General features: G+C 44.6%; 1 protein-coding gene across 6 annotated transcripts in view; it reads left to right on the top strand.

Annotated features, from left to right (window-relative positions):
• The window catches only part of sybu (syntabulin (syntaxin-interacting)), a 113,857-nt gene that overhangs the window by 71,166 nt on the left and 16,929 nt on the right, over positions 1–25,762 (top strand). For all 6 annotated transcript variants that reach the window (XM_078398270.1, XM_078398266.1, XM_078398268.1 and 3 more), the window contains 2 exons: positions 8,600–8,702; positions 9,941–10,138. In XM_078398270.1, the coding sequence (XP_078254396.1) occupies positions 8,600–8,702; positions 9,941–10,138 (301 nt within the window). The remainder of the gene's footprint in view (positions 1–8,599; positions 8,703–9,940; positions 10,139–25,762) is intronic.

Below are 25,762 nucleotides of genomic sequence, written 5' to 3'. Positions count from 1 at the left end.
CTGTACTCCCTCTATGGCAAGAATGTCTCCTCAGATTAGGAGACCAAAACTGTACGCAATACTCCAGGTGTGGTCTCACCAATGCCCTGTTCAACTGCAGCAGAACCTCCCTGCTCCTCTACTCAATCTATACTTAATTTAATTTGGTCCTCATTTAAAGACATATATTCTGTTTTGTAACTTACAATTTATACATATTTATAGTTAAATACAGAGTTTTGGGGAAATTGGAATTCAGGGAAGTATAGTTCCTGAAAAGATAGGAGCTCCTCAGATCCTAACTTGTATGAACTGAATATCTATATGTTTAGGACTTTCCTTTCCTGCTGGTCAGTGCTGTTGGTGATGAGTGCTGAAAGTTATGAACATGGGAGCCAAGCCTTTAAAGCAAAATCATTTAATTTTTAACGCCTAGTTTGCAGGATGATAAGGGGCTAATTTAGTCATTAAAAAAAATAATAACTTGGCAAGCTCCATGTAAGAAGTGAATAAATCTGCTGCCATGGAATACCTCTGTGTAGATCTTCCACTTGCAAGGAAAGGATCTAAAATGGCAGAGTTTTAGTCATATAGTTGTGGACCAGGAAGGCACTGTGTTGATCAACTGGTAAGATTGCATCTTATTAAAAGGAATACATTTAGAAAATGAAAGTGAATCTCCCTGTTTGTTGCTGTAGCTTAAGTATAATCTAAAGCAGTACAGCACAGGTCATGCGGTATTAATTTAGCAAGGAGGTTACCTCTGTTTCCTGCTCATGCAGTTAATAGACAATAGGTGCAGGGGGAGGCCATTCGGCCCTTCGAGCCAGCACCGCCACTCAATGTGATCATGGCTGATCATTCTCAATCGGTACCCCGTTCCTGCCTTCTCCCCATACCCCCTGACTCCGCTATCCTTAAGAGCTCTATCTAGCTCTCTCTTGAATGCATTCAGAGAATTGGCCGTCTGAGGCAGAGAATTCCACAGATTCACAACTCTCTGACTGAAAAAGTTTTTCCTCATCTCCGTTCTAAATGGCCTACCCCTTATTCTTAAACTGTGGCCCCTTGTTCTGGACTCCCCCAACATTGGGAACATGTTTCCTGCCTCTAACGTGTCCAACCCCTTAATAATCTTATACGTTTCAATAAGATCTCCTCTCATCCTTCTAAATTCCAGTGTATACAAGCCTAGTCGCTCCAGTCTTTCAACATATGACAGTACCGCCATTCCGGGAATTAACCTAGTAAACCTACGCTGCACGCCCTCAATAGCAAGAATATCCTTCCTCAAATTTGGAGATCAAAACTGCACACAGTACTCCAGGTGCGGTCTCACTAGGGCCCTATACAACTGCAGAAGGACCTCTTTGCTCCTATACTCAATTCCTCTTATGATGAAGGCCAACATTCCATTGGCTTTCTTCACTGCCTGCTGTACCTGCATGCTTCCTTTCAGTGACTGATGCACTAGGACACCCAGATCTCGTTGTACGTCCCCTTTTCCTAACTTGACACCATTCAGATAATACTCTGCCTTCCTGTTCTTACCTCACACTTATCCACATTAAACTGCATCTGCCATGCATCCGCCCACTCACACAACCTGTCCAAGTCACCCTGCAACCTCATAGCATCTTCCTCACAGTTCACACTACCACCCAGCTTTGTATCATCTGCAAATTTGCTAATGTTTGCAAGATCTTCTGTCTGCACGTGGTCCATATCCCTCCATTCCATGCTTATCTCTGTAACGATCCAAAAGCCTCTTAAATGTCACTATCGTATCAGACTCCATCACCATTCCTGGCAACGTGTTCCAAGCTCCCACTATACTCTGTGTAGGACAAAACCCCCCAAAAAACCCAACTTACTCCACGCATCTCCTTTAAACTTTGCCTCGCTCAACTTGAAGCTATGCCCTCTAGTACTTGACATTTCCACCCAGGAGTAAAGCTTTATCTACCTTATCATCGGATTATTAAAGCTTATCTACCGTATAATTCTAAACTAATGTATACCTTTCATAATTTAAAACTTAAATTATGCCTTTCATAATTTTAAAGTTGTCTCAGATCTCCACCGACGCTCCGGAGAAACCCGTCGAAGAATGTCTTAACCTCTGCACATCGCTAATACCTTTGAATCCAGGCAGCATTCTGGTAAACCTCTTCTGCACTGTCTCCAAAGCCTCCAGATCCTTTCTGCAAGGAGGCGACCAGAACTGCGTACGATACTCCAAGTGGGCCCCGAAGCAAAGATGTACTGAGATTTTATTCCGATATCCTTAAGACAATTTACATTTTCTAAATCCACAGCAATAACTGTGTCAAGAGAATCGGCAAACGTTTCATCAGCGTCTATTTGAATTTGCCATCATCCATTTTGTCTACAATCCAACTTTAGATAGTTCCTCTGTCCCTCTCTTCCCCTCCTCCTTCCCAGATCTCCCACCATCTTCCTGTCTCCACCTATATCCTTCCTTTGTCCCGCCCCCCTGACATCAGTCTGAAGAAGGGTCTCGACCCGAAACGTCACCCATTCCTTCTCTCCCGAGATGCTGCCTGACCTGCTGAGTTACTCCAGCATTTTGTGAATAAATACCTTCGATTTGTACCAGCATCTGCTGTTATTTTCTTGTCTACAATCAGTAATGGGCCTGTCCCTCTTAGGTGATTTTTTTTTTTAGGTGACTAGGCTGTCGCCTGTGTGGTCGTGAGTTGTCTCCAAAGAGTCGTAGCGCCTTTCTGGTTGCCGCTGGATTTTCAGAACGTTGAAAGCTTTTCGGCGACAGTGGGTTTAACGCCAATGAGAGTAGCTTGACTTTTCCTGACGTAGGTGCCGTAGTAGGTTGTCTCCAGGTGACGTAGGTTGTCGCCGGTGCTGACTTTGGTGAATTCTATTGGCAACTACCTACATCAACCGTCGACGGGTACCGGCGTCAAAACCGGAGGCCAAAATGAAGTTAATTGTCTTCAGTTCTCGCCGACACGGTCGTAGCTTGTCGCGGGTGGACGAAGGTTGACTTCGGTTATTGTCGCCTGTGTGGTCCTAGGTTGTCGTAAGTGCGGTCGTAGGTGCGGTCGTAGGTGGACGTCCTACCCGCGACGATTGGGTCGCCGGTTGTCGGCAGCTTGCCGTAGCTTGACGTCGACTAGGTGGTAGGTTGTTGTAGCTTGTCGTAGACATTGTTGTAGGGGGGTCCAGTGGCCGCCGGTTTTTCGGCGACCTGCTACGACTATGACAGTCGCCTAAAAAAATGGCCTAAGTGGGACAGGCTCTTTAAGCATTCGGTGTAGTAATATCTTTTTAAGAACCCTTTGCATTTTATTCTTCTTTCCACAATTTCTATATTTAAATGAAAATCATCAGATGCTGTCTATCCTTTTGCATAATTGTTGTCAATTACATTGTACAGTCTTTGCCATGAGTCATAATTCAAAGAAAGTCTTCTTGGTTAATTATCCTAATCTCAAAAATTCAATCCTTTTAGGAAATATTTTGACCAGCTATTACCACAAGCTGTGGATCATGAAATTGTTATACTAATTCCATGCCTCATTTGACAGATAGAATTTATGCTGCTGCACACAGGACAATGTATACACTGGAATTTAGAAGGATGAGGGGGGATCTTATTGAAACATATAAGATAATTAGGGGATTGGACACATTAGAGGCAGGAAACATGTTCCCAATGTTGGGGGAGTCCAGAACAAGGGGCCACAGTTTAAGAATAAGGGGTAGGCCATTTAGAACGGAGATGAGGAAGAACTTTTTCAGTCAGAGAGTGGTGAAGGTGTGGAATTCTCTGCCTCAGAAGGCAGTGGAGGCCAGTTCGTTGGATGCTTTCAAGAGAGAGCTGGATAGAGCTCTTAAGGATAGCGGAGTGAGGGGGTATGGGGAGAAGGCAGGAACGGGGTACTGATTGAGAGTGATCAGCCATGATCGCATTGAATGGCGGTGCTGGCTCGAAGGGCTGAATGGCCTACTCCTGCACCTATTGTCTATTGTCTATTGACAAGGATACAACTGTTCATGATGAAATATAAAACAATGATATTGGTCCTGCTGTAATTTTCAGCCCACACAGACAGAGTTCAGTGAACTTGAATGAAGGCTTGGACAGAGTCGATGTGGAGAGGATGTTTCCACTAGTGGGAGAGTCTAGGACTAGAGGTCAAAGCCTCAGAATTAAAGGGCGTTCTTTTAGGAAGGAGATGAGGGGTCAGAGGGTGGTGAATCTGTGGAATTCTTTGCCACAGAAGTCTGTGGAGGCCAAGTTAGTGGATATATTTAAGGCAGAGATAGACAGATTCTTGATTGGTGCGGGTATCAGGGGTTATGGGGAGGCAGGAGAATGGGGTTAGGAGGGAGAGATAGATAGTGGGCTCGAATGGCCTAATTCTACTCCTATCACTTATGATCTAATGGTCTAAGTGCAGATTGGTTTTAATCTGAGTAGTTGGAAGTGGCAAAAATTCCATTGTTGCAGGTCATAGAAACATAGAAACATAGAAAATAGGTGCAGGAGTAGGCCATTCGGCCCTTCGAGCCTGCACCGCCATTCAATATGATCATGGCTGATCATCCAGCTCAGTAACCTGTACCTGCCTTCTCTCCATACCCCCTGATCCCTTTAGCCACAAGGGCCACATCTAACTCCCTCTTAAATATAGCCAATGAACTGGCCTCAACTACCTTCTGTGGCAGAGAATTCCACAGACTCGCCACTCTCTGTGTGGAGAAATGTTTTCTCATCTCGATCCCAAAAGACTTCCCCCTTATCCTTAAGCTGTGACCCCTGGTTCTGGACTTCCCCAACATCGGGAACAATCTCCCCGCATCTAGCCTCTCCAACCCCTTAAGAATTTTATATGTTTCAATAAGATGTACATCTATGTGGTAGTTGAGTACAACTTTGAAGCTACATCAAGTTCTTGCTAGTATAGTATGGATTGTTTTGTTTGAATTTGGGGGTAAACCAGTATCACGCAAAATCACGTTGTTCCAATTTAGTCATTTCATCAGTCTGAAGGGTCTCCACCCGAAACATCACCCATTCCTTCTCTCCAGAGATGCTGCCTGACCCGCTGAGTTACTCCAGCATTTTGTTCTCATTTATTCTCCACCTTGTTCTCATTTAGATTCTTTTTTTTTCTCTGAGAGAGGATTTCTCAACACAGATGTTTCTTATTTGATTACGGCGATCAAGCTTCAAATAACTTTGTCATCTGCAGTCACTTTTCATTCATAAGTTATAAATATAATGTGTGTGTGTTTTATTGACTTTCACAATTGCTGCAGTGTTCTTTTGGCTAAATGTAAGCTGCTTGTACAATAGTCCTATCTTCCTTTAGATTAACGGAGAGCAGGTTACATAAAACAATGTCTGGCACTTAAGGTCATTAGTGATAGGAGCAGAATTATGCCATTCGGCCCATTGAGTCTCCTTTGCTATTCCATCACGGCTGATCTATCTCCCTTCTAACCCCATTCTCCTGCCTTCTCCTCAGAACCCCTGACACTCGTACTAATCAAGCATCTTTCTATTTCTGCCTTAAAAATGGCCTCCACAGCCTTCTGTGGCAAACAATTCCACTGATTCACCACCCTCTGATGTTAGAAATTCCTCCTCATCTCCTTCCTGAAGGTATCCATATACTAAAACTCTTGTTTGTTTGTTTGTTCAGCCAAAACGGTACACGATAGCGCGACAATTTTAGGCCCACCTTACTCACCGTCCTCCTTTTGGTGTTAATGGAAGAGGTTTCATTGAAATCGGTGTTATAGTTTTAAAGTTATTCACATTTTAAAGTTTAAATCTATATCCTAGGGAGGGGGAGGGAGGGAAGATAAGGGGGGGGTTGAGGGGGATGGAGTGGGGGGGAGAGAGGGAGGAGGGAGGGGGGGAGGAGGGAGGAGTGGGTGATACTCCATGCAGGAGAGGTTTGGGCCCAATGGATCCACTTGGTCTGTATCCTTGTATCCTTTAATTCTGAGGCTATGACCTCTAGTCCTAGACTCTCCCACTAGTGGAAACATCCTCTCCACACGCACTCTATCCAAGCCTTTCACTATTCGGTAGGTTTCAACGAGGGTCCCCCCTCATCCTTCCAAAACTCCAGCGTGTACAGGCCCAGTGCCATCAATCGCTCATCTTTATATTATTACATCAGGCTCTTTTATCCTAGAGCAAATTTACAGATGCAATATTTTTCTGGATTTGAGTCCAGGTTGGGAAATATTTTGTGTGATGCAATTTGTTTGCAATTGGTGTCGGCCTAGGCTCAGGTGCTGGTGTTCCCACCTATATTTTTGTTTATTCCATGAAATATGGGCATTGTCAGATGGGCCAGTATTTTTTCTCCTTGAGAATTTGGCGGCCATCTTGCACCATTGTATTAAATGTGAAAAGCAAGATGCTTCCACAGACGTGTTGGATAAGGAGCTCTGGTATTTTGATAGTGATCTTGAGGGGGTGACGATACTCCTTCAAGTTGGTAATTATTCACAAAATGCTGGAGTAACTCAGCAGGTCAGGCAGCATCTCGGGAGAGAAGGAATGGGCGACGTTTCGGGTCGAGACCTTTCTTCAGCATCAGTCTGAAGAAGGGTCTCGACCCGAAACGTCACCTATTAAACATTTCTCCCCCTCGCTTTAAACTTATGTCCTCTGGTTCTCAATTCCCCTTCTTTGGGCAAGAGACTCTGTGCGTTTACCTGATCTATTCCTCTCATGATTTTTCGGGTCTGCTGGTGGGTGTATGGAATGAACTGCTGGAGGAGCTGGTTGAGGCAGGTACTAGTGCAACGTTTAAGAAACATTTAGACAGGCACATGGATATGACAGGTTTATGGGCCAAACACAGGTAGGTGGGACAAGTGTAGATGGGATATGTTGGTCGGTGTGAGAAGTTGGGCCGAAGGGCCTGTTTCCATGCTGGATGACTCTTATGTTCCCCTGAACCGTTCCTATTCATGTGCCTATCCAGTTGACTTTTTAATGTTGTTCTTTGCCTCAACTGCCTCCTCTGGCAGCTTGTTCCACATACGCACCTGTGTGCTGTGTGGATAACGTTGCCCCTCGGGTTCCTATTATTTCTTTCCACTCTCATCTTTAACTTGTGTCCTCTGATTCTTGATTCACCTACTCTGGGTAAAAGACTCTGACCATTCACCCAATCCAGCACCCTCATGATTTTATAGATTTCAAAATCAAACCAGTTAACAGTGGGAGGAAAGAACAGCAGATGCTGGTTTAAATCGAAGGTAGACACAAAATGCCGGAGTAACTCAGCGGGACAGGCGGCAGCACTGGAGAGAAGGAATGGGTGACGTTTTGGGTTGCAACCCTTCTTCAGACAGATAGACAGTCTGAAGAAGGGTCTTGACCCGAAACGTCACCCGTTCCTTCTCTCCAGAGATGCTGCCTGACCCGCTGAGTTACTCCGGCATTTTGTGTCTACCTTCAGTTAACAGTGGCTTTATTTTAAAAAGCCGCAAGTGATGGGCAGAAATGAGAAAATGAAATATAGCATGCTTTCCTCTCCTCTTCCTCCTACCACCCTTCCAAGTGCCCTGCCTCTTAATAAAATTGTAGTTGGCACTATTCCAGCATAAAGCTTACTCCGTGGAGGATGGTTTGCCTGCAGGGACATGTTTTGCACACAATATTAAGGAGGTTGGTTCTTGCAGATGCTGGGCTGGTGGTAGCATCCATGTTGCAATTTGAATTACCTATCCGATTGTTAAAAGTGGTTTCTTAGGGGGTGGGGTTTGGGATTGGATAACGAATTGCAATAGGCGCGGTTTTCCTGATCTCTGCTGCGGGGAACAGCGAGAAGCTGTTTGACCGTGCTGTAGGGAAAGTAATCTCATCAAGTCTGCTCTTCAGCAAGGCGGGCGGTGGAATGGCTGACAACAGCAGTGTTAGTGCTGTGGCAGACCATGTGCTGGGCCAGTGCACACGATTACCCACAGTAAAGGGTACACTTGCATCTGATCCATTTACGTAATTGGAGCTGATCTCCACTAAGCAGGATTGATTGTGTCTCAGTCATCTTAATGTCAAGGCACAATTGTCAGATCAAGCCCAAAGCAGCTTGTGCTGAATAATCTGAAGAGCCTTTCGGCTTTGTTTACTCACTGAATACAAATGTAAAGCCATTGTGTATATATATATATATATATATATATATAGCTCGCTGTCACAGAGGGTGTACGTGTATAATTTTAATTAATTTCAGTTAGATTGTCTAAAGGATTTAAATAATTTATTTCCATTTTAGCATGATTTGGTGAATGTGACTTTACCTGTGTCTTTCTGCAGATTGTAATACAAAGGGCACATGAAGAACTCTGTTTAATTTTGGCGTTGTCTGTACAGAGTCTCTGAGATAGAGTGTAACCTGTTACCTGTTACACTACCTGCAATGTTCCCAATTGTAGAGAAGGCGTCTGCATCATTTTGCAATAGTGGGGTGGGGTGGGGTGTGGGGGGGGGGGGGGGGGGGGGGGGGGGGGTCTGTATTTGTATTGCCATGTCACCACTGATTGATTGATTGATTTATTTCCCTCCCCCCCACATAAATACTTTTTGCATTGTTTCTTTGTGCAGGGAGTGAAGCTGACTTCAGTTCATCCAGCAGCACAGGCAGCATCTCAGCACCTGTTGGTCTAATGTCCAGTTCAGGGAGCAAGCGGACCTCGGCTTCCCGCAGGTAGGCCCTGCTTTCCGTTTAACAAATAAGCAGTGATCGAGGCATTGCGGACCAATTAGCAAGGAATAAAAAGATCCCTGTAAAAAAACGGGGGGAAATTTGGTCATGTCAAGCTTTCATTTAATAGGTAATAGACAATAGGTGCGGGAGGAGGCCATTCGGCCCCTCGAGCCAGCACCGCCATTCATTGTGATCATGGCTGATCATCCACAATCAGTAACCTGTGTCCAACTTCTCCCCATATCCCTTGATTCCACTAGCCCCCAGAGCTCTATCTAACTCTCTTAAATTCATCCAGTGATCTGGCCTCCACTGCCCTCTGTGGCAGAGAATTCCACGAATTCACAACTCTCTGGGTGAAAAAATGTTTCTTCTCACCTCAGTTTCAAATGGCCTCCCCTTTATTCTAAGACTGTGGCCCCTGGTTCTGGACTCGCCCAACATTGGGAACATTTTTCCTGCATCTAGCTTGTCCAGTCCTTTTATAATTTTATATGTCTCTATAAGATCCCCTCTCATCCTTCTAAACTCCAGTGAATACAAGCCTAGTCTTTTCAATCTTTCCTCATCCCAGGGATCAATCTCGTGAACCTACGCTGTAAATAGACACACATTAAACTTTTATTTTATTTTAATAAATCCGTACACATTTTCACTTGTGGTAAAGTACAAACGTTTGACGTTGGAAAGGTCACTTTTTGAGATAGCATATTTTATGGTTATGCGGCATGCATCATCAAATGGGTGAGGCCAAAATATAGACAATAGACAATAGGTGCAGGAGTAGGCCATTCGGCTCTTCGAGCCAGCACCGCCATTCAATGTGATCATGGCTGATCATTCTCAATCAGTACCCTGTTCCTGCCTTCTCCCCATACCCCCTGACTCCGCTATCCTTAAGAGCTCTATCTAGCTCTCTCTTGAATGCATTCAGAGAATTGGCCTCCACTGCCTTCTGAGGCAGAGAATTCCGCAAATTCACAACTCTCTGACTGAAAAAGTTTGTCCTCATCTCCGTTCTAAATGGCCTACCCCTTATTCTTAAACTGTGTGTGGCACCTGGTTCTGGACTCCCCCAACATTGGGAACATGTTTCCTGCCTCTAACGTGTCCAACCCCTTAATAATCTTGTATGTTTCGATAGGATCCCCTCTCATCCTTCTAAATTCCAGGTGTATACTGGATGTTCGTTCTACTGGAATATGTTCGTTATGTGTAAATGTTTCCTTCAACACCAGCCGAGGCGTCCATGGAAGAAGCAGCGGTTCCAGCGGACAAAAGCAGTCGGGGAGCCCAACCCTTACGCGGGATAAAGATCCAGTCTCCGCGGTGTACAAAAGCACAGCCAACATCCGTGATGTCTATGGGGCATCATCTCGGAGCAGCAGCAGCAACTCCGGCTCTTACAAAGGCAGTGACAGCAGCCCAACTATCAGGTATAGCAAAGAAAGCTGGTGGGAATTGACCAAAGTGCTACCCCTTCACCTTGCTGGTCAAAAGTCCATCATTTATATGTTTCTACCTACCATGTTGCATTTTGATGAGCGTATTTATATTTAAATATTTTGGCTTGGTGGAGAAAAGCCCTGACTAAGCAATTTTCATGGTGCTGGTCTAAAATGTCGTCATTCTACAAAATGAAGCACAATTCTATTAACTCTTTCACTCCGAAATACATGCTACATCTTTACGTATAAAGTAATTGGAAATATGCCATTATTAACTTGATCGGAAAATAGACATCGGTGTTTTAAAATAAATCATTTTTGTTCTTCCAACAATCTCTAACCATACTTAAAACGTAAAGGTTTGGGTCTCCTTACTGCAGTGAAATTTCCAGTGCTAGGAAGGATGTCTGGGGCTAGTTGAGAATTATTATGGTGTCGCAAGGATACTAAAACCCTTAGAGAGGTGTAGAAACGAAGAACTGCAGATGCTAGTTTACAAAGTGCTGGAGTAACTCAGCGGGTCAGATAGCATCTCTGGAGAACATGCATTGGTGACGTTTCGGGTCAGGAAAGGTTATTGCTTTAGCACAATAACATTGTTGTAATTGAAGGTTACAGAATGAAAAGGCCTTCTTGGTAGTGGCTTTCTGAAGGCTGCTGGGCCGGTCAATGGGATAAGTCAATAGACAATAGGTGCAGGAGGAGGCCATTCGGCCCTTCGAGCCAGCACCGCCATTCAATGTGATCATGGCTGATCATTCTCAATCAGTACCCCGTTCCTGCCTTCTCCCCATACCCCCTGACTCCGCTATCCTTAAGAGCTCTATCCAGCTCTCTCTTGAATGCATTTAGAGAATTGGCCTCCACTGCCTTCTGAGGCAGAGAATTCCACAGATTCATAACTCTCTGACTGAAAAAGTTTTTCCTCATCTCAGTTCTAAATGGCCTACCCCTTATTCTTAAACTGTGGCCCCTTGTTCTGGACTCCCCCAACATTGGGAACATGTTTCCTGCCTCTAACGTGTCCAACCCCTTAATAATCTTATACGTTTCGATAAGATCTCCTCTCATCCTTCTAAAGTCCAGTAGGAAGAGCGATCATGGAGGTCTGGGTGGGGCAATAAGGGCAATGGCCTAGGATGTATTTCCTCTTCTTTGTGCCTTTTCAAGTCTGAGTGAACCAGTGAATCAATGGGATAAAGATGTCTGAGATCTTTGCATATTTGCACTGCTAAAACAACGCCCGTTCCCACTGGGCTGATGGCTTTCCCAGAATTAATAAAACCCATTCATGTAGGATAAAGGTCAACAAAAGATTGAAAACACTGCAACCTCGCTAATAGGCCCTAAACAATACTCGATGAACTAGTATTTAAAAATTGTTTTGCTCTTTTTTTTGCAGCATTGAAATCTCTTCTGTCTCCATGAGAGACTTCTCCAATTAACCACACTTGCCAAATCTTAATCTCTTGTCTTGAAATGAGCTTTGAATTATTTTTGCATTCTTACATAAGTACGTTTTCAAATTATGATACTTCTGACTTTTAACGAGCTGAAATGGCTAATGGCTTAATTGATATAAATATTAAACTACAGATAGGGAAGAACAATATTACTTAAGACGCCCAGTAATTTTTTAGAGGAATGAATATTACAGAGCATTTTACAATGACTATATAACATGTGCAGGAAAAGATCAAGCTGTGCGGTGGGCCTGATATGAAGCCTTTGTGTCAGGAATTAATTCCAGCTTGGTGCTGATGCACAGATGCTTCTCTCTGTGTTGGACAAAGGAAATTCCCACCCTGTGTGAAATGAACTCTCATCGTTCCCTCATTGGGCAGCATGGTGGCGCAGCGGTAGAGTTGCCGCCTTACAGCGCCAGAGACCCGGGTTTGATCCTGACTACATGTGATGTCTGTACGAAGTTTGTACGCTCTCCCCGTGACCCTCGTGGGTTTTCTCCGGGTCCTCCCACACACCAAAGAAGTGCAGGTCTGTCGGTTAATTGGCTTTGGTAAAACTCGAAAATTGTCCCTAGTGTGTTGGATGGTGTTAGTGCATGGGGATCACTGGTCGGCGCGGACTCAGTGGGACGAAAGGCCTGTTTCCATGCTGTATCTGTCTCCAATCGTGTTGTCCTTCCAATTCATAATACCCAGTGGCCCAGGGAGGAAATGGAACATAATATCTGTTTGATTTTAACATGTTGTTGCTTGTATGAAAATTAAAGGAATAACATTGAATTATGGTACTGCGATTATAGTGCTGAGCCCATGGTACAATGGTGACCTTGGAACATTTACTCTACACTGAAAACATTAGTTACTCCAATCCAGCAGCAATAGTCCCAATGTCTCAATAGACAATAGGTGCAGGAGTAGGCCATTCGGCCCTTTGAACCAGCACCACTATTCCAGGTGATCATGGCTGATTATTCTCAATCAGTACCCCGTTCCTGCCTTCTCCCCATACCCCCTGACTCCGCTATCCTTAAGAGCTTATCTAGCTCTCTCTTGAATGCATTCAGAGAATTGGCCTCCACTGCCTTCTGAGGCAGAGAATTCCACAGATTTACAACTTTCTGACTGAAAAAGTTTTTCCTCATCTCCGTTCTAAATGGCCTACCCCTTATTATTAAACTGTGGCCCCTGGTTCTGGACTCCCCCAACATTGGGAACATGTTTCCTGCCTCTAACGTGTCCAACCCCTTAATAATCTTATATGTTTCGATAAGATCTCCTCTCATCCTTCTAAATTCCAGTGTATACAAGCCTAGTCGCTCCAGTCTTTCAACATATGACCGTCCCGCCATTCCGGGAATTAACCTAGTAAACCTACGCTGCACGCCCTCAATAGCAAGAATATCCTTCCTCAAATTTGGAGACCGAAACTGCACACAGTACTCCAGGTGCGGTCTCACTAGGGCCCTGTACAACTGCAGAAGGACATCTTTGCTCCTATACTCAACTCCTCTTAGAATAAAAACGGTTTCAGTAAAAAGTCAACTCAAAAACTGTACACAGATACATTTTTAGTCTGAGGTTGTAAAAGCAAATATCTATTAGACAATAGACAATAGGTGCAGGAGGAGGCCATTCGGCCCTTCAAGCCAGCACCGCCATTCAATGTGATCATGGTTGATCATTCTCAATCAGTACCCTGTTCCTGCCTTCTCCCCATACCCCCTGACTCCGCTATCCTTAAGAGCTCTATCCAGCTCTCTCTTGAATGCATTCAGAGAATTGGCCTCCACTGCCTTCTGAGGCAGAGAATTCCACAGATTGGAGAATATAAAGAGCGTAGAATAATTTTTTTAAACTAACATCATAAAACGGATTACATTTTTGGCTTGGCATCAAGAATTATGGCAGTAAATTTGGCAGAAATATGAATGGGAAGTACAGATTTCAGGTGAGCTATTTCGTACTTGTATAATTTTGCTTAAAGATTTTCAACTTAAAAGTGGGTCATGAACCACAAATGACGAAGACGAATGGGTTATTTTGAGAGTGGGTACCGTGATGAAGGCAGCCTCATTATTTACTGGAAGGAATTGCTTCGGTGGTTCATCGTGGCACTTTTTTTGAGCAGCCTTTAGCGTTCTTTGTCAAACACCAGCTATTGCTCTGGTTACAGCCGATTTTAATTAAATTGCCAAGAGGAAGATGCAGTACTTTCCGTGCATGTTTGCTGAAAAGTCAGCTAATCCCCGATGATTTAACTCGTGATTCTGTGTAGGACTTGCAACTGCTGGCTTTCAGTGCGATGTCGGAATATTTCCTTTTCCCCACTGTGTGTTCTATCTATAGTGCAAAATGACATCATGCATGATTTGCTGTGATGCACCCCTGTAACAACACCTTTAATTTAGGACTCTCCAGACTTGATCTTCATTTTGACTGCTCGGTATCAGACGTTTTGCATGCATTTTAATTCGCATTAGTTTTTCGGTTTTAATCCTCCCATTTAAACTCTGGGCTCCTTCAGCCAAGTTTATTGCGTGACGAGGAAGCAAAATTAAACCCATTTTGTACCTTCTGAAGAGGCTGTGTGTGTGTACAGAATGAATTATACATTAATGACTTGGATGAAGGGATTAAAAGTACCATTAGCAAATTTGCAGATGATACAAAGCTGGGTGGTAGTGTGAGCTGTGAGGAAGATGCTACGAGGTTGCAGGGTGACTAGGACAGGTTGTGTGAGTGGGCGGATGCATGGGAGATGTAGTTTAATGTGGATACGTGTGAGGTTTTCCACTTTGGTGGTAAGAATATGAAGGCAGAGTATTATCTGAATGGTGTCAAGTTAGGAACAGGGGACTTACAACGAGATCTGGGTGTCCTAGTGCATCAGTCACTGAAAGGAAGCATGCAGGTACAGCAGGCAGTGAAGAGAGCCAATGGAATGTTGGCCTTCATAACAAGAGGAGTTGAGTATAGGAGCAAAGAGGTCCTTCTGCAGTTGTACAGGGCCCTAGTGAGACCGCACCTGGAGTACTGTGTGCAGTTTTGGTCTCCAAATTTGAGGAAGGATATTCTTGCTATTGAGGGCGTACTAGGTCAATTCCCGGAATGGCGGGACTATCATATGTTGAAAGACTGGAATGATTAGGCTTGTATACACTGGAATTTAGAAGGATGAGAGGGGATCTTATCGAAACGTATAAGATTATTAAGGGATTGGACACGTTAGAGGCAGGAAACATGTTCCCAATGCTGGGGAAGTCCAGAACAAGGGGCCACAGTTTAAGAATAAGGGGTAGGCCATTTAGAACGGAGATGAGGAAAAACGTTTTCAGTCAGAGAGTTGTGAATCTGTGGAATTCTCTGCCTCAGAAGGCAGTGGAGGCCAATTCTCTGAATGCATTCAAGAGAGAGCTAGATAGAGCTCTTAAGGGTGGCGGAGTCAGGGGGTATGGGGAGAAGGCAGGAACGGGGTACTGATTGAGAATGATCAGCCATGATCACATTGAATGGCGGTGCAGGCTCGAAGGGCCGAATGGCCTCCTCCTGCACCTATTGTCTATTGTCTCTAAACACATTTTGTACCTTCTGAAGAGGCTGTGTGTGTACAGAATGAATTTGATTTCCTAACACCACGCTCCTGTTATTCATTTTGTGCACTGGATTTCCTGCAAACACACTGGTGCTCTTTTACACAATTCAAGATTTAAAACATATGATAGGTGCCTGTGTTCAACAATGTGAGTAACTTGGCTTAGAAGTGGGAGGATAAGTACCACATTGGCTGCAGCGAATATTTTGGAAAGACTAAAATATGTTTGAATGATGCCTGTAAGCACTCAAATGTGGCAACATTGTAGGGCTTGATTTTAATTACATCTAATTTATATTGGGAATGTATATCTTCGATTGATTCTTTGTTAGCATCCTTCCAGCTCAGCAGCACTTCTGGCAATTTAAGGGATATTCCGTTTTAAAGAATATTTGGGTAACTACTTTTGAATTGAACGCCTTTCTTGCTTTTCACAAGTTATAGGAGCAGAATTAGGCCATTCGGCCCATCGAGTCTACTCCGCCAATAGACAATAGGTGCAGGAGTAGGCCAGCACCGCCATTGAGCCAGCACCGCCATTCAATGTGATCATGGCTGATCATTCTCAATCAGTACCCCGTTCCTGCCTTCTCCCCATACCCCTTGCCTCCGCTATCCTTAAGAGCTCTATCCAGCTCTCTCTTGAATGCATTCAGAGAATTGGCCTCCACTGCCTTCTGAGGCAGAGAATTCCACAGATTCACAACTCTCTGACTGAAAAAGGTTTTTCCTCATCTCCGTTCTAAATGGCCTACCCCTTATTCTTAAACTGTGGGCCCTGGTTCTGGACTCTGTACTTCTGACAATTTAAGGGATATTCCGTTTTAAAGAATACTTGGGTAACTACTTTTAAATTGAACGCTTTTCTTGTTTTTCACAAGTTATAGGAGTAGAATTAGGCCATTCGGCCCATCGAGTCTACTCCGCCAATCATTCATGGCTTATCTCTGCCTCCTTCTCTCATTCTCCCGCCTTCTCCCCATAACCCTTGACACCTGGTCTAATCAAGAATTTGTCTATATCTGCCTTAAAGATAATATCCCCTGACTTGGCCTCCACAGCACTCTGTGGCAATGAGTTCCACAGATTCACCACCCTCTGACTAAAGAAGTTCCTCCTCACCTCCTTTCTAAAAGAGCGTCCTTTAATTCTGAGGCTATGACCTCTGGTCCTAGACTCTCCCACCAGTGGAAACATCCTTTCCATAACCACTCTATCTATGCCTTTCATTATTCTAATGTTCTAATTTTGAGGACTTATCCATGATACTTAGAAATTCAGCATCAGTCTCTTTGGCCCACAGTGTCAATAGACAATAGACAATAGGTGCAGGAGTAGGCCATTCAGCCCTTCGAGCCAGCACCGCCATTCAATGCGATCATGGCTGATCACTCTCAATCAGTACCCCGTTCCTGCCTTCTCCCCATACCCCCTCACTCCACTATCCTTAAGAGCTCTATCCAGCTCTCTCTTGAAAGCATCCAACGAACTGACCTCCACTGCCTTCTGAGGCAGAGAATTCCACACCTTCACCACTCTCTGACTGAAAAAGTTCTTCCTCATCTCCGTTCTAAATGGCCTACCCCTTATTCTTAAACTGTGGCCCCTTGTTCTGGACTCCCCCAACATTTGGGAACATGTTTCCTGCCTCTAATGTGTCCAATCCCCTAATTATCTTATACGTTTCAATATGATCCCCCCTCATCCTTCTAAATTCCAGTGTATACAAGCCTAATTGCTCCAGCCTTTCAACATACGACAGTCCCGCCATTCCGGGAATTAACCTAGTAAACCTACGCTGCACGCCCTCAATAGCAAGAATATCCTTCCTCAAATTTGGAGACCAAAACTGCACACAGTACTCCAGGTGCGGTCTCACCAGGGCCCGGTACAACTGTAGAAGGACCTCTTTGCTCCTATACTCAACTCCTCTTGTTACGAAGGCCAACATTCTATTGGCTTTCTTCACTGCCTGCTGTACCTGCATGCTTCCTTTCAGTGACTGATGCACTAGGACACCCAGATCTCGTTGAACATCCTCTCTTCCTAACTTGACACCATTCAGATAATAATCTGCCTTTCTATTCTTACTTCCAAAGTGAATAACCTCACACTTATCTACATTAAACTGCATCTGCCATGTATCCGCCCACTCACACAACCTGTCCAAGTCACCCTGCAGCCTTATTGCATCTTCCTCACAATTCACATTACCCCCCAGCTTAGTATCATCTGCAAATTTGCTAATGGTACTTTTAATCCCTTCATCTAAGTCATTAATGTATATCGTAAATAGCTGGGGTCCCAGCACCGAACCTTGCGGTACCCCACTGGTCACTGCCTGCCATTCCGAAAGGGACCCATTTATCCCCACTCTTTGCTTTCTGTCTGTCAACCAATTTTCTATCCATGTCAGTACCCTACCCCCAATACCATGTGCTCTAATTTTGCCCACTAATCTCCTATGTGGGACCTTGTCGAAGGCTTTCTGAAAGTCGAGGTACACCACATCCACTGACTCTCCCCTGTCAATTTTCCTAGTTACATCCTCAAAAATTTCCAGTAGATTTCCCCTTCGTAAATCCATGCTGACTCGGAATGATCCTGTTACTGCTATCGAAATGCTCAGCAATTTCGTCTTTTATAATTGACTCCAGCATCTTCCCCACCACTGATGTCAGACTAACTGACACTGACCATGATGCCAATCCAAACTAATCCCATCTGTCTGCACAATGTCCATTTCCCTGTATTCACGTGTCTGCCAAAATGTCGCTTAAGCATTGCAGACATATTTGCTTCTACCACTTCTCCTGGCAGAGAGTTTCATGCAACAGCCACTCAAAAAATTTTTTTACCTCAGAAATGTCACATAATTTCCCCTTTTTACCATGAGCCTGTGTCCTCTGGGGGGGGGGGGGGGGGGGGGGGAGGGGGGGAAGACTCGACCTAGTAACTTAAAATTTTAAATACTTTTATCAGGTCGCTCTTCAGATTCGACGCTCCAGCAAAAAAAATGTCCAAGTCTGTCCAACTTCTCCTTTAATGTTAATACTCTCCAATCCAGGCAAAACCCTGAAGAACATGTTGTATACCCTCTCCAAAACCTCCACATATCTCTCCTGTAATGCAGTGACCAAGACTGCACACAATTCTCCAAATGCAGCCCAATCAATGCTGCAACAAGGCTTGCCAACGTTTGTGCTCAATTACCCAGTCAAGCAGTACCTTGCACCATCCTATCCACTTCCATTGTCACTTTCATCCCAAGGGCGGCACAGTGGTGCAGCGGGTAGAGCTGCTGTCTTCCAGTGCCAGATACCTGGGTTTGATCCTGACTACGGCTACTGTGTGTATGGAGCTTGCACATTCACCTTGCGACCTTGTGGGTTTTCTCCGGGGATTTGAGTATAGGAGCAGGGAGGTTCTGCTGCAGTTGTACAGGGCATTGGTGAGACCACACCTGGAGTATTGCGTACAGTTTTGTTCTCCTAATCTGAGGAAAGACATTCTAGCCATAGAGGAAGTACAGAGAAGGTTCACCAGATTGATTCCTGGGATGGCAGGACTTTCATATGAAGAAAGACCCAAGCCCCGAGATCCGGGGCGGGCGAAGACGCTGCCGCTGCCCCTTCGGGGCGGTCGTGGCTCCCGACATTGAAGCCCCCGCCGAGCAGAGATGAAAAATGGCAGCGGTGTGTTTGACTAGTGTCTTGCACTGCTGTGCTCTGCTAAAAGCCAGCTTAATAATTAAGTGTCACTAGTTTAAAATTATTACTTGGAGATTTAGAAGAAAGATTAAAATATATGCCCAATGTATATCATGCAAAGAGCTGCCATTAGCAGATTTAAGGCATCGTTCAAGTAAGTGGGTGAGCAATTGGTGCAAGATATGAAACATGAGGTAACAACAAGCTTTCATCTGGTAGAGATATGAAGGCCCACATCTCCACATTAAAAAAAAAACTTTTAAATCATTCCGAATTGTTTAGTAACATGATTGATTTTGAAATTAAACGAAAGTCTGAGTAATATCTGATGAGGGAAAAAGCCGACGGTATTAGATTTGCCAAAGCTCATACATGGTGCCATTTAATTATTTTGTTTTTAAATTGTGCACTGAATTGCCAGGTTATGATGATCATGAATATAATTCCTATAGTTTCCCCTTGATGTTTATAACATAAACAACAAGGGCCATTTAAGTAAATTACTCTTCAGGATTCAAAAAAACTTCATGAACTGAAGGCGAATGACAAATGTATATAAAGTTTGATAATCTGTTCACCTCCTTTTATGAATGCAGTTTTATCTCTGATTAGCCATTTTAGACATCCAGCATCTCCAGAGGTACCATCCATCACTGAAAACCCCCAGAGTCTATCCACTGCCGGGCGGCACAGTGGTAGAGGTACAGCGCTGGAGACCCGGGTTCAGTCCTGACTGCGGGGGCTGTCTGTGCTGAGTTTGTACGTTCTCCCAGTGCTCCAGAGAAAGCAGCCCCAGTTTGGTGAGCCTCTCCCTATAGTTACATTATAGTCTAATCCCATCAGCAGTCTGGTAAACCTTTTGTGGAGCCTCTCCAAGGCCTCCACATTCTCCCTTTAATTGGACAACCAGAGCTGGACACGATGTTCCAAATGTAGCCCAAACAAACTTCTATAAAGTTGCAACATGACTCCCTGACTCTTATATTCAGCCACAGACATTAAAAGTAAGCAAATCATATGCTTCCTTTACCTCTCCGTCTAACTTTGTTGCTGATTTCAGGGAGATATGATCATGGACCCCAAGATCCTTCAATACATAAATGCTGTTAAGGATTCTGCCATTAACTGTGGACTTTCCCCTTAAATTTCATCTGCCATTTTCTCCATAATTGATCAGCCTGAAGAAGGGTCTCGACCCGAAACGTCACTGGCACTGATTGTGGATGATCACCCATGATCACATTGAATGGCGGTGCTGGCTCGAAGGGCCGAATGGCCTCCTCCCGCACCTATTGTCAATTGTCACCCATTCCTTCTCTCCTGAGATACCGCCTGACCCGCTGAGTTACTCCAGCATTTTGTGTCTACTGATTGACAAAGACAATAGACAATAGACAATAGGTGCAGGAGGAGGCCATTCGGCCCTTCGAGCCGGCACCGCCATTCAATGTGATCATGGCTGATCATTCTCAATCAGTACCCCGTTCCTGCCTTCTCCCCATACCCCCTGACTCCGCTATCCTTAAGAGCTCTATCTAGCTCTCTCTTGAATGCATTCAGAGAATTGGCCTCCACTGCCTTCTGAGGCAGAGAATTCCACAGATTTACAACTCTCTGACTGAAAAAGTTTTTCCTCATCTCCGTTCTAAATGGCCTACCCCTTATTCTTAAACTGTGGCCCCTGGTTCTGGACTCCCCCAACATTGGGAACATGTTTCCTGCCTCTAACGTGTCCAACCCCTTAATAATCATACGTTTCGATAAGATCAGCCATGATCACATTGAATGGCGGTGCTGGGTCAAAGGGCCGAATGGCCTCCTCCTGCACCTATTGTCTATTGTCTTCGGGTAAACCAGATTTTGAATCCAAATTTCCAAGTCATGTGGATGTGATGCATCTTAATCCTCTGCGTCAGCTTGCCATGAGTGACCTTGTCAATAGACAATAGACAATAGACAATAGGTGCAGGAGGAGGCCATTCAGCCCTTCGAGCCAGCACCGCCATTCAATGCGATCATGGCTGATCACTCTCAATCAGTACCCCGTTCCTGCCTTCTCCCCATACCCCCTCACTCCGCTATCCTTAAGAGCTCTATCCAGCTCTCTCTTGAAAGCATCCAACGAACTGGCCTCCACTGCCTTCTGAGGCAGAGAATTCCACACCTTCACCACTCTCTGACTGTAAAAGTTCTTCCTCATCTCCGTTCTAAATGGCCTACCCCTTATTCTTAAACTGTGGCCCCTTGTTCTGGACTCCCCCAACATTGGGAACATGTTTCCTGCCTCTAATGTGTCCAATCCCCTAATTATCTTATATGTTTCAATAAGATCCCCCCTCATCCTTCTAAATTCCAGTGTATACAAGCCCAATCGCTCCAGCCTTTCAACATACGACAGTCCCGCCATTCCGGGAATTAACCTAGTGAACCTACGCTGCACGCCCTCCATAGCAAGAATATCCTTCCTCAAATTTGGAGACCAAAACTGCACACAGTACTCCAGGTGCGTTCTCACCAGGGCCCGGTACAACTGTAGAAGGACCTCTTTGCTCCTATACTCAACTCCTCTTGTTACGAAGGCCAACATTCCATTGGTTTTCTTCACTGCCTGCTGTACCTGCATGCTTCCTTTCATTGACTGATGCACTAGGACACCCAAAAGCTTTACTAAAGTTAGACACAAAATGCTGGAGTAATTCAGCGGGTCAGGCAGCAATCTCTGGAGAAAATGGACGAGTGACGTTTATGGGTCGCGACCCTTCTCCATGTAAGGCAGCATCTGTTACCCCACCATCAACAATCAGCTCCTCCACAAACTGAATTAAGTTGGTAAAATATGACCTGCCCCTCACAAAGCCATGCTCACTGCACCAAACTAGGCCATTTTCTTCCAAAATCGTGTTATAATTTGCCCTCCCCAGCGTGGTACTTTCCCCCAAGGTCCAATATTTTCTGTATTGGTAACTAACTTAAAACATAAGGAATTGTCATAATTATTGCCGAAAATACTCTCACTGAAATGCTAATTGCCTGGCCAGGCTAGTTTTCCAATACAAGATCCAGCATGGTCCCGTCTCTACTTAGACAATGGACAATAGACAATAGGTGCAGGGGGAGGCCATTCGGCCCTTCGAACCAGCACCGCCATTCAATGTGATCATGGCTGATCATTCTCAATCAGTACCCCGTTCCTTCCTTCTCCCCATACTATCCACATACTCTCTCAAGGAATCCTCTTAGATATACCTATCAAATTCTGCCCCGACCAAGCCCTTTGCACCAAGTACCAGCCAATAATGCGGAGGTTAAATTTACCCACTATGAAAATTCAGTTGCTTTTTTATCTTTCCTTAATCTGTTCACATATTTTACTCCTGTTTTTGAGAGAGCTGCTTGTGGAGTGCATCCCATGTCCAATGATAGAGCTGAATCTTCACAAGTGGCCTCTCGTCCTTCAATGAGGACAGTCATCTACTCCGCCAGTGGAATCCGTTTCCTGTTTGCGAATGTCTACCTGTTCCCTGTTGGCTGGTTGCTGTTCAATAGACAATAGGTGCAGGAGGAGGCCATTCGGCCCTTCGAGCCAGCACCGCCATTCAATGTGATCATGGCTGATCATTCTCAATCAGTACCCCGTCCCTGCCTTCTCCCCTGCCTTCTCCTTTTCATGTCCCAGTTGCTCCTGTGCAGCAGAGACCAGAGCTCTTGATGGATCAGCCTGAAATGACACGGAGGCTGGGAGACCTTATGTGACCCCTTTCTGTGAATCTCCTGTAGCACTGGCCACTCTGATGAGCTCATTGTTGTTAGCCAGCAAAGAAGTGACCATGACTTCCATGCTAGCTTTTCACAGCCTTCTCTGAGAACTTGGAGAGGTTCTCCATTATTAGTTGTCATCTCTCGCTTTCGGTCGGGCAGATCCAACAGCCCAATAGACAATATTTGCGGGAGGAGGCCATTCGGCCCTTCGAGCCAGCACCGCCATTCAATGTGATCATGGCTGATCATCCACAATCAGTACCCTGTTCCTGCCTTCTCCCCATACCCCCTGACTCCGCTATCCTTAAGAGCTCTATCTAGCTCTCTCTTGAATGCATTCAGAGAATTGGCCTCCACTGCCTTCTGAGGCAGAGAATTCCACAGATTCACAACTCTCTGACTGAAAAAGTTTTTCCTCATCTCAGTTCTAAATGGCCTGCCCCTTATTCTTAAACTGTGGCCCCTTGTTCTGGACTCCCCCAACATTGGGAACATGTTTCCTGCCTCTACCGTGTCCGACCCCTTAATAATCTTATACGTTTCAATAAGATCTCCTCTCATCCTTCTAAATTCCAGTGTATACAAGCCTAGTCGCTCCAGTCTTTCAACATATGACAGTCCCGCCATTCCGGGAATTAACCTAGTAAACCTACGCTGCACGCCCTCAATAGCAAGAATATCCTTCCTCAAATTTGGAGACCAAAACTGCACACAGTACTCCAGGTGCGGTCTCACTAGGACCCCGGTAACCATCGGGTTGTGCGTCGGACATGATCCCCTTCTGAATCCCCGGGGGATTACGAATACCAAGAACCCACTGACAAGCCCCCACACCACTTATCTTCCCCAGGTCAGACTTCCGTTATACTAGTGCCAGTCATTGTTTTCTTCCACATGTGGCGTCTAATCTACTCCGCACATCCTTTGGTGTGCCAGTGTCCGAGGTGATGCTGTGTGGCATGTCAGGTGTGGTCTTCATCATCAATCTTCTCCTCTCCCTCCCGTGACCAATAGACAATAGACAATAGGTGCAGGAGTAGGCCATTCAGCCCTTCGAGCCAGCACCGCCATTCAATGCGATCATGGCTGATCACTCTCAATCAGTATCCCGTTCCTGCCTTCTCCCCATACCCCCTCACTCCACTATCCTTAAGAGCTCTATCCAGCTCTCTCTTGAAAGCATCCAACGAACTGGCCTCCACTGCCTTCTGAGGCAGAGAATTCCACACCTTCACCACTCTCTGACTGAAAAAGTTCTTCCTCATCTCCGTTCTAAATGGACCCACTGACCACTTTGCTCCACGTCCACCTCTTCTAGCGAATGGTAAACGGGTGGCCTTCCCAGAAAGCTTGCAAACGCTGAGTCCGTTGCATGTGTTAGCTCTGGTCAAACCAGGTGCAACAGGAGCACAGAGAGTAACGAGACTGCTTATTCCTGATCATGTGAAAGGAATATAGTAATTACAGTGTCGCACTGTCCACGAGCATAGCCAACCATTGCCAAATCACATTTTCCATTGAGATAGTTGGGTGGCTGCAGCCTTCACTGCCCTTTAGTAATGGCCCCATTGGGAAACTTGCTCATCCATTTTTAATATGTTTCTGCTTGTTCGTGCTAACTTGTAGTCTTCTTATAGATGAATTTTCATCCAACCTTTTAATGTTTTATTGCAGTGATGGTTCACAGGCCAAAAAAATGATGGAATTTAATTTCTAGACTAGCATGTTGGCCTAAGGGATTGAAAGGCAGAACACAGGAATGACAATAGATGCACGAGTAGGCCATTCGGCCCTTCGAGCCAGCACTGCCATTGACCGTAATCATGGCTGATCACGCACAATCAGTACCCCGTTCCTGGCTTCCCCCCATATCCATTGACTCCGCTATCATTAAAATGCTACTGTGCAAATCTATGTCTATGATTCCTTCCTTCCCAGTTCTTTTCTATCATAGCGCAATCCATCATGTCTGCTGTACCGCCAGAGATGTTTGGTGAAGCTATGCACTTACCTGCAGGATCTTAATGTAGGTAACCATACAGACACAATGCTAAAATCTTGGTGGAGGGGGTAAGTTTTGAATGGAGTCTTGAACAATGGAAAAGGCAACAAAAGAAAGGCTGATCTGTGACGGGGCCAAGTGGAAATCAACCAAGATGCCAGAATTCAGCAGAGATGTCGGGAGGATCTTAGTGTGTGGAAGAAAACAGAATTAGGGCGAACCAAGGCCAAGGAAGGATTTAAACATCCTAACCTGAGTACTTGGTAGTCAGAAACCAATGTTGGGCAAATGTACACAGGTAAGTGAGAATTGGCATGGGTTGGAACACAGATAACATTGTTTTGTGTGAGCTAAAGCTTATGGAGAATGGAGCCAGAAGAATAATTAAAATATCTTTTTGTTACTGACATGGGACAATTGTTACAGAATGTTATTGTCTAATGTGTACGGATATTTCCTTCCCCGTTCTGCTCATTCCAGATACAAGTTGGTGTTGGTTGAGTAAGCATCAAAGACTAAAAGTCTTCAATGAAGAACGACATACCGCCGTCCTTCAATAATAAATGTTTATTATTTTTATCACCTTTATCGAAAAAATGATATTTATGCTTCAAAAAGGCAGCCTACAGTGATGAAATGCTATTTGTGCAATGATTATGGAGCAGAATATATTGATATTTTATATATGGATTTATGAATTGATGCACTTATGGATTGCAGTTATGGATTGATGCAAAGATATAAAATTAACTAAGGAATCTAGAATAAAGTAATGCAAGATTTGGCTGCTAATGAAGAACCGAGTTGTTTATGAATGTCACTTCAAATCATTCCATGAAAATAACTGGAATAGTTTATTTATGTGCTATGTTGTACCACTTGCGTGGCAATGCCCAAAACCTGTGATGTGTCTTTTTAAAATAGCTGTACATAGAGACTTCTCTGCAGTCATTTTATTCTCTTTTTTCCTTTTTCTCTCTTCCCACTGTCAATTTCAGAGAAAATTGTTGAACACTAGAAAATTGAACAAGCTCAACTTCTGGGTGAATAAAACACCGAAGGGGAAGTTTAACTTGGATTACA

This window comes from Rhinoraja longicauda, chromosome 4 (assembly GCF_053455715.1).
Source record: "Rhinoraja longicauda isolate Sanriku21f chromosome 4, sRhiLon1.1, whole genome shotgun sequence".
Lineage (NCBI taxonomy): Eukaryota > Metazoa > Chordata > Chondrichthyes > Rajiformes > Arhynchobatidae > Rhinoraja > Rhinoraja longicauda.
This window is presented reverse-complemented; position numbering and strand designations above follow the sequence as displayed.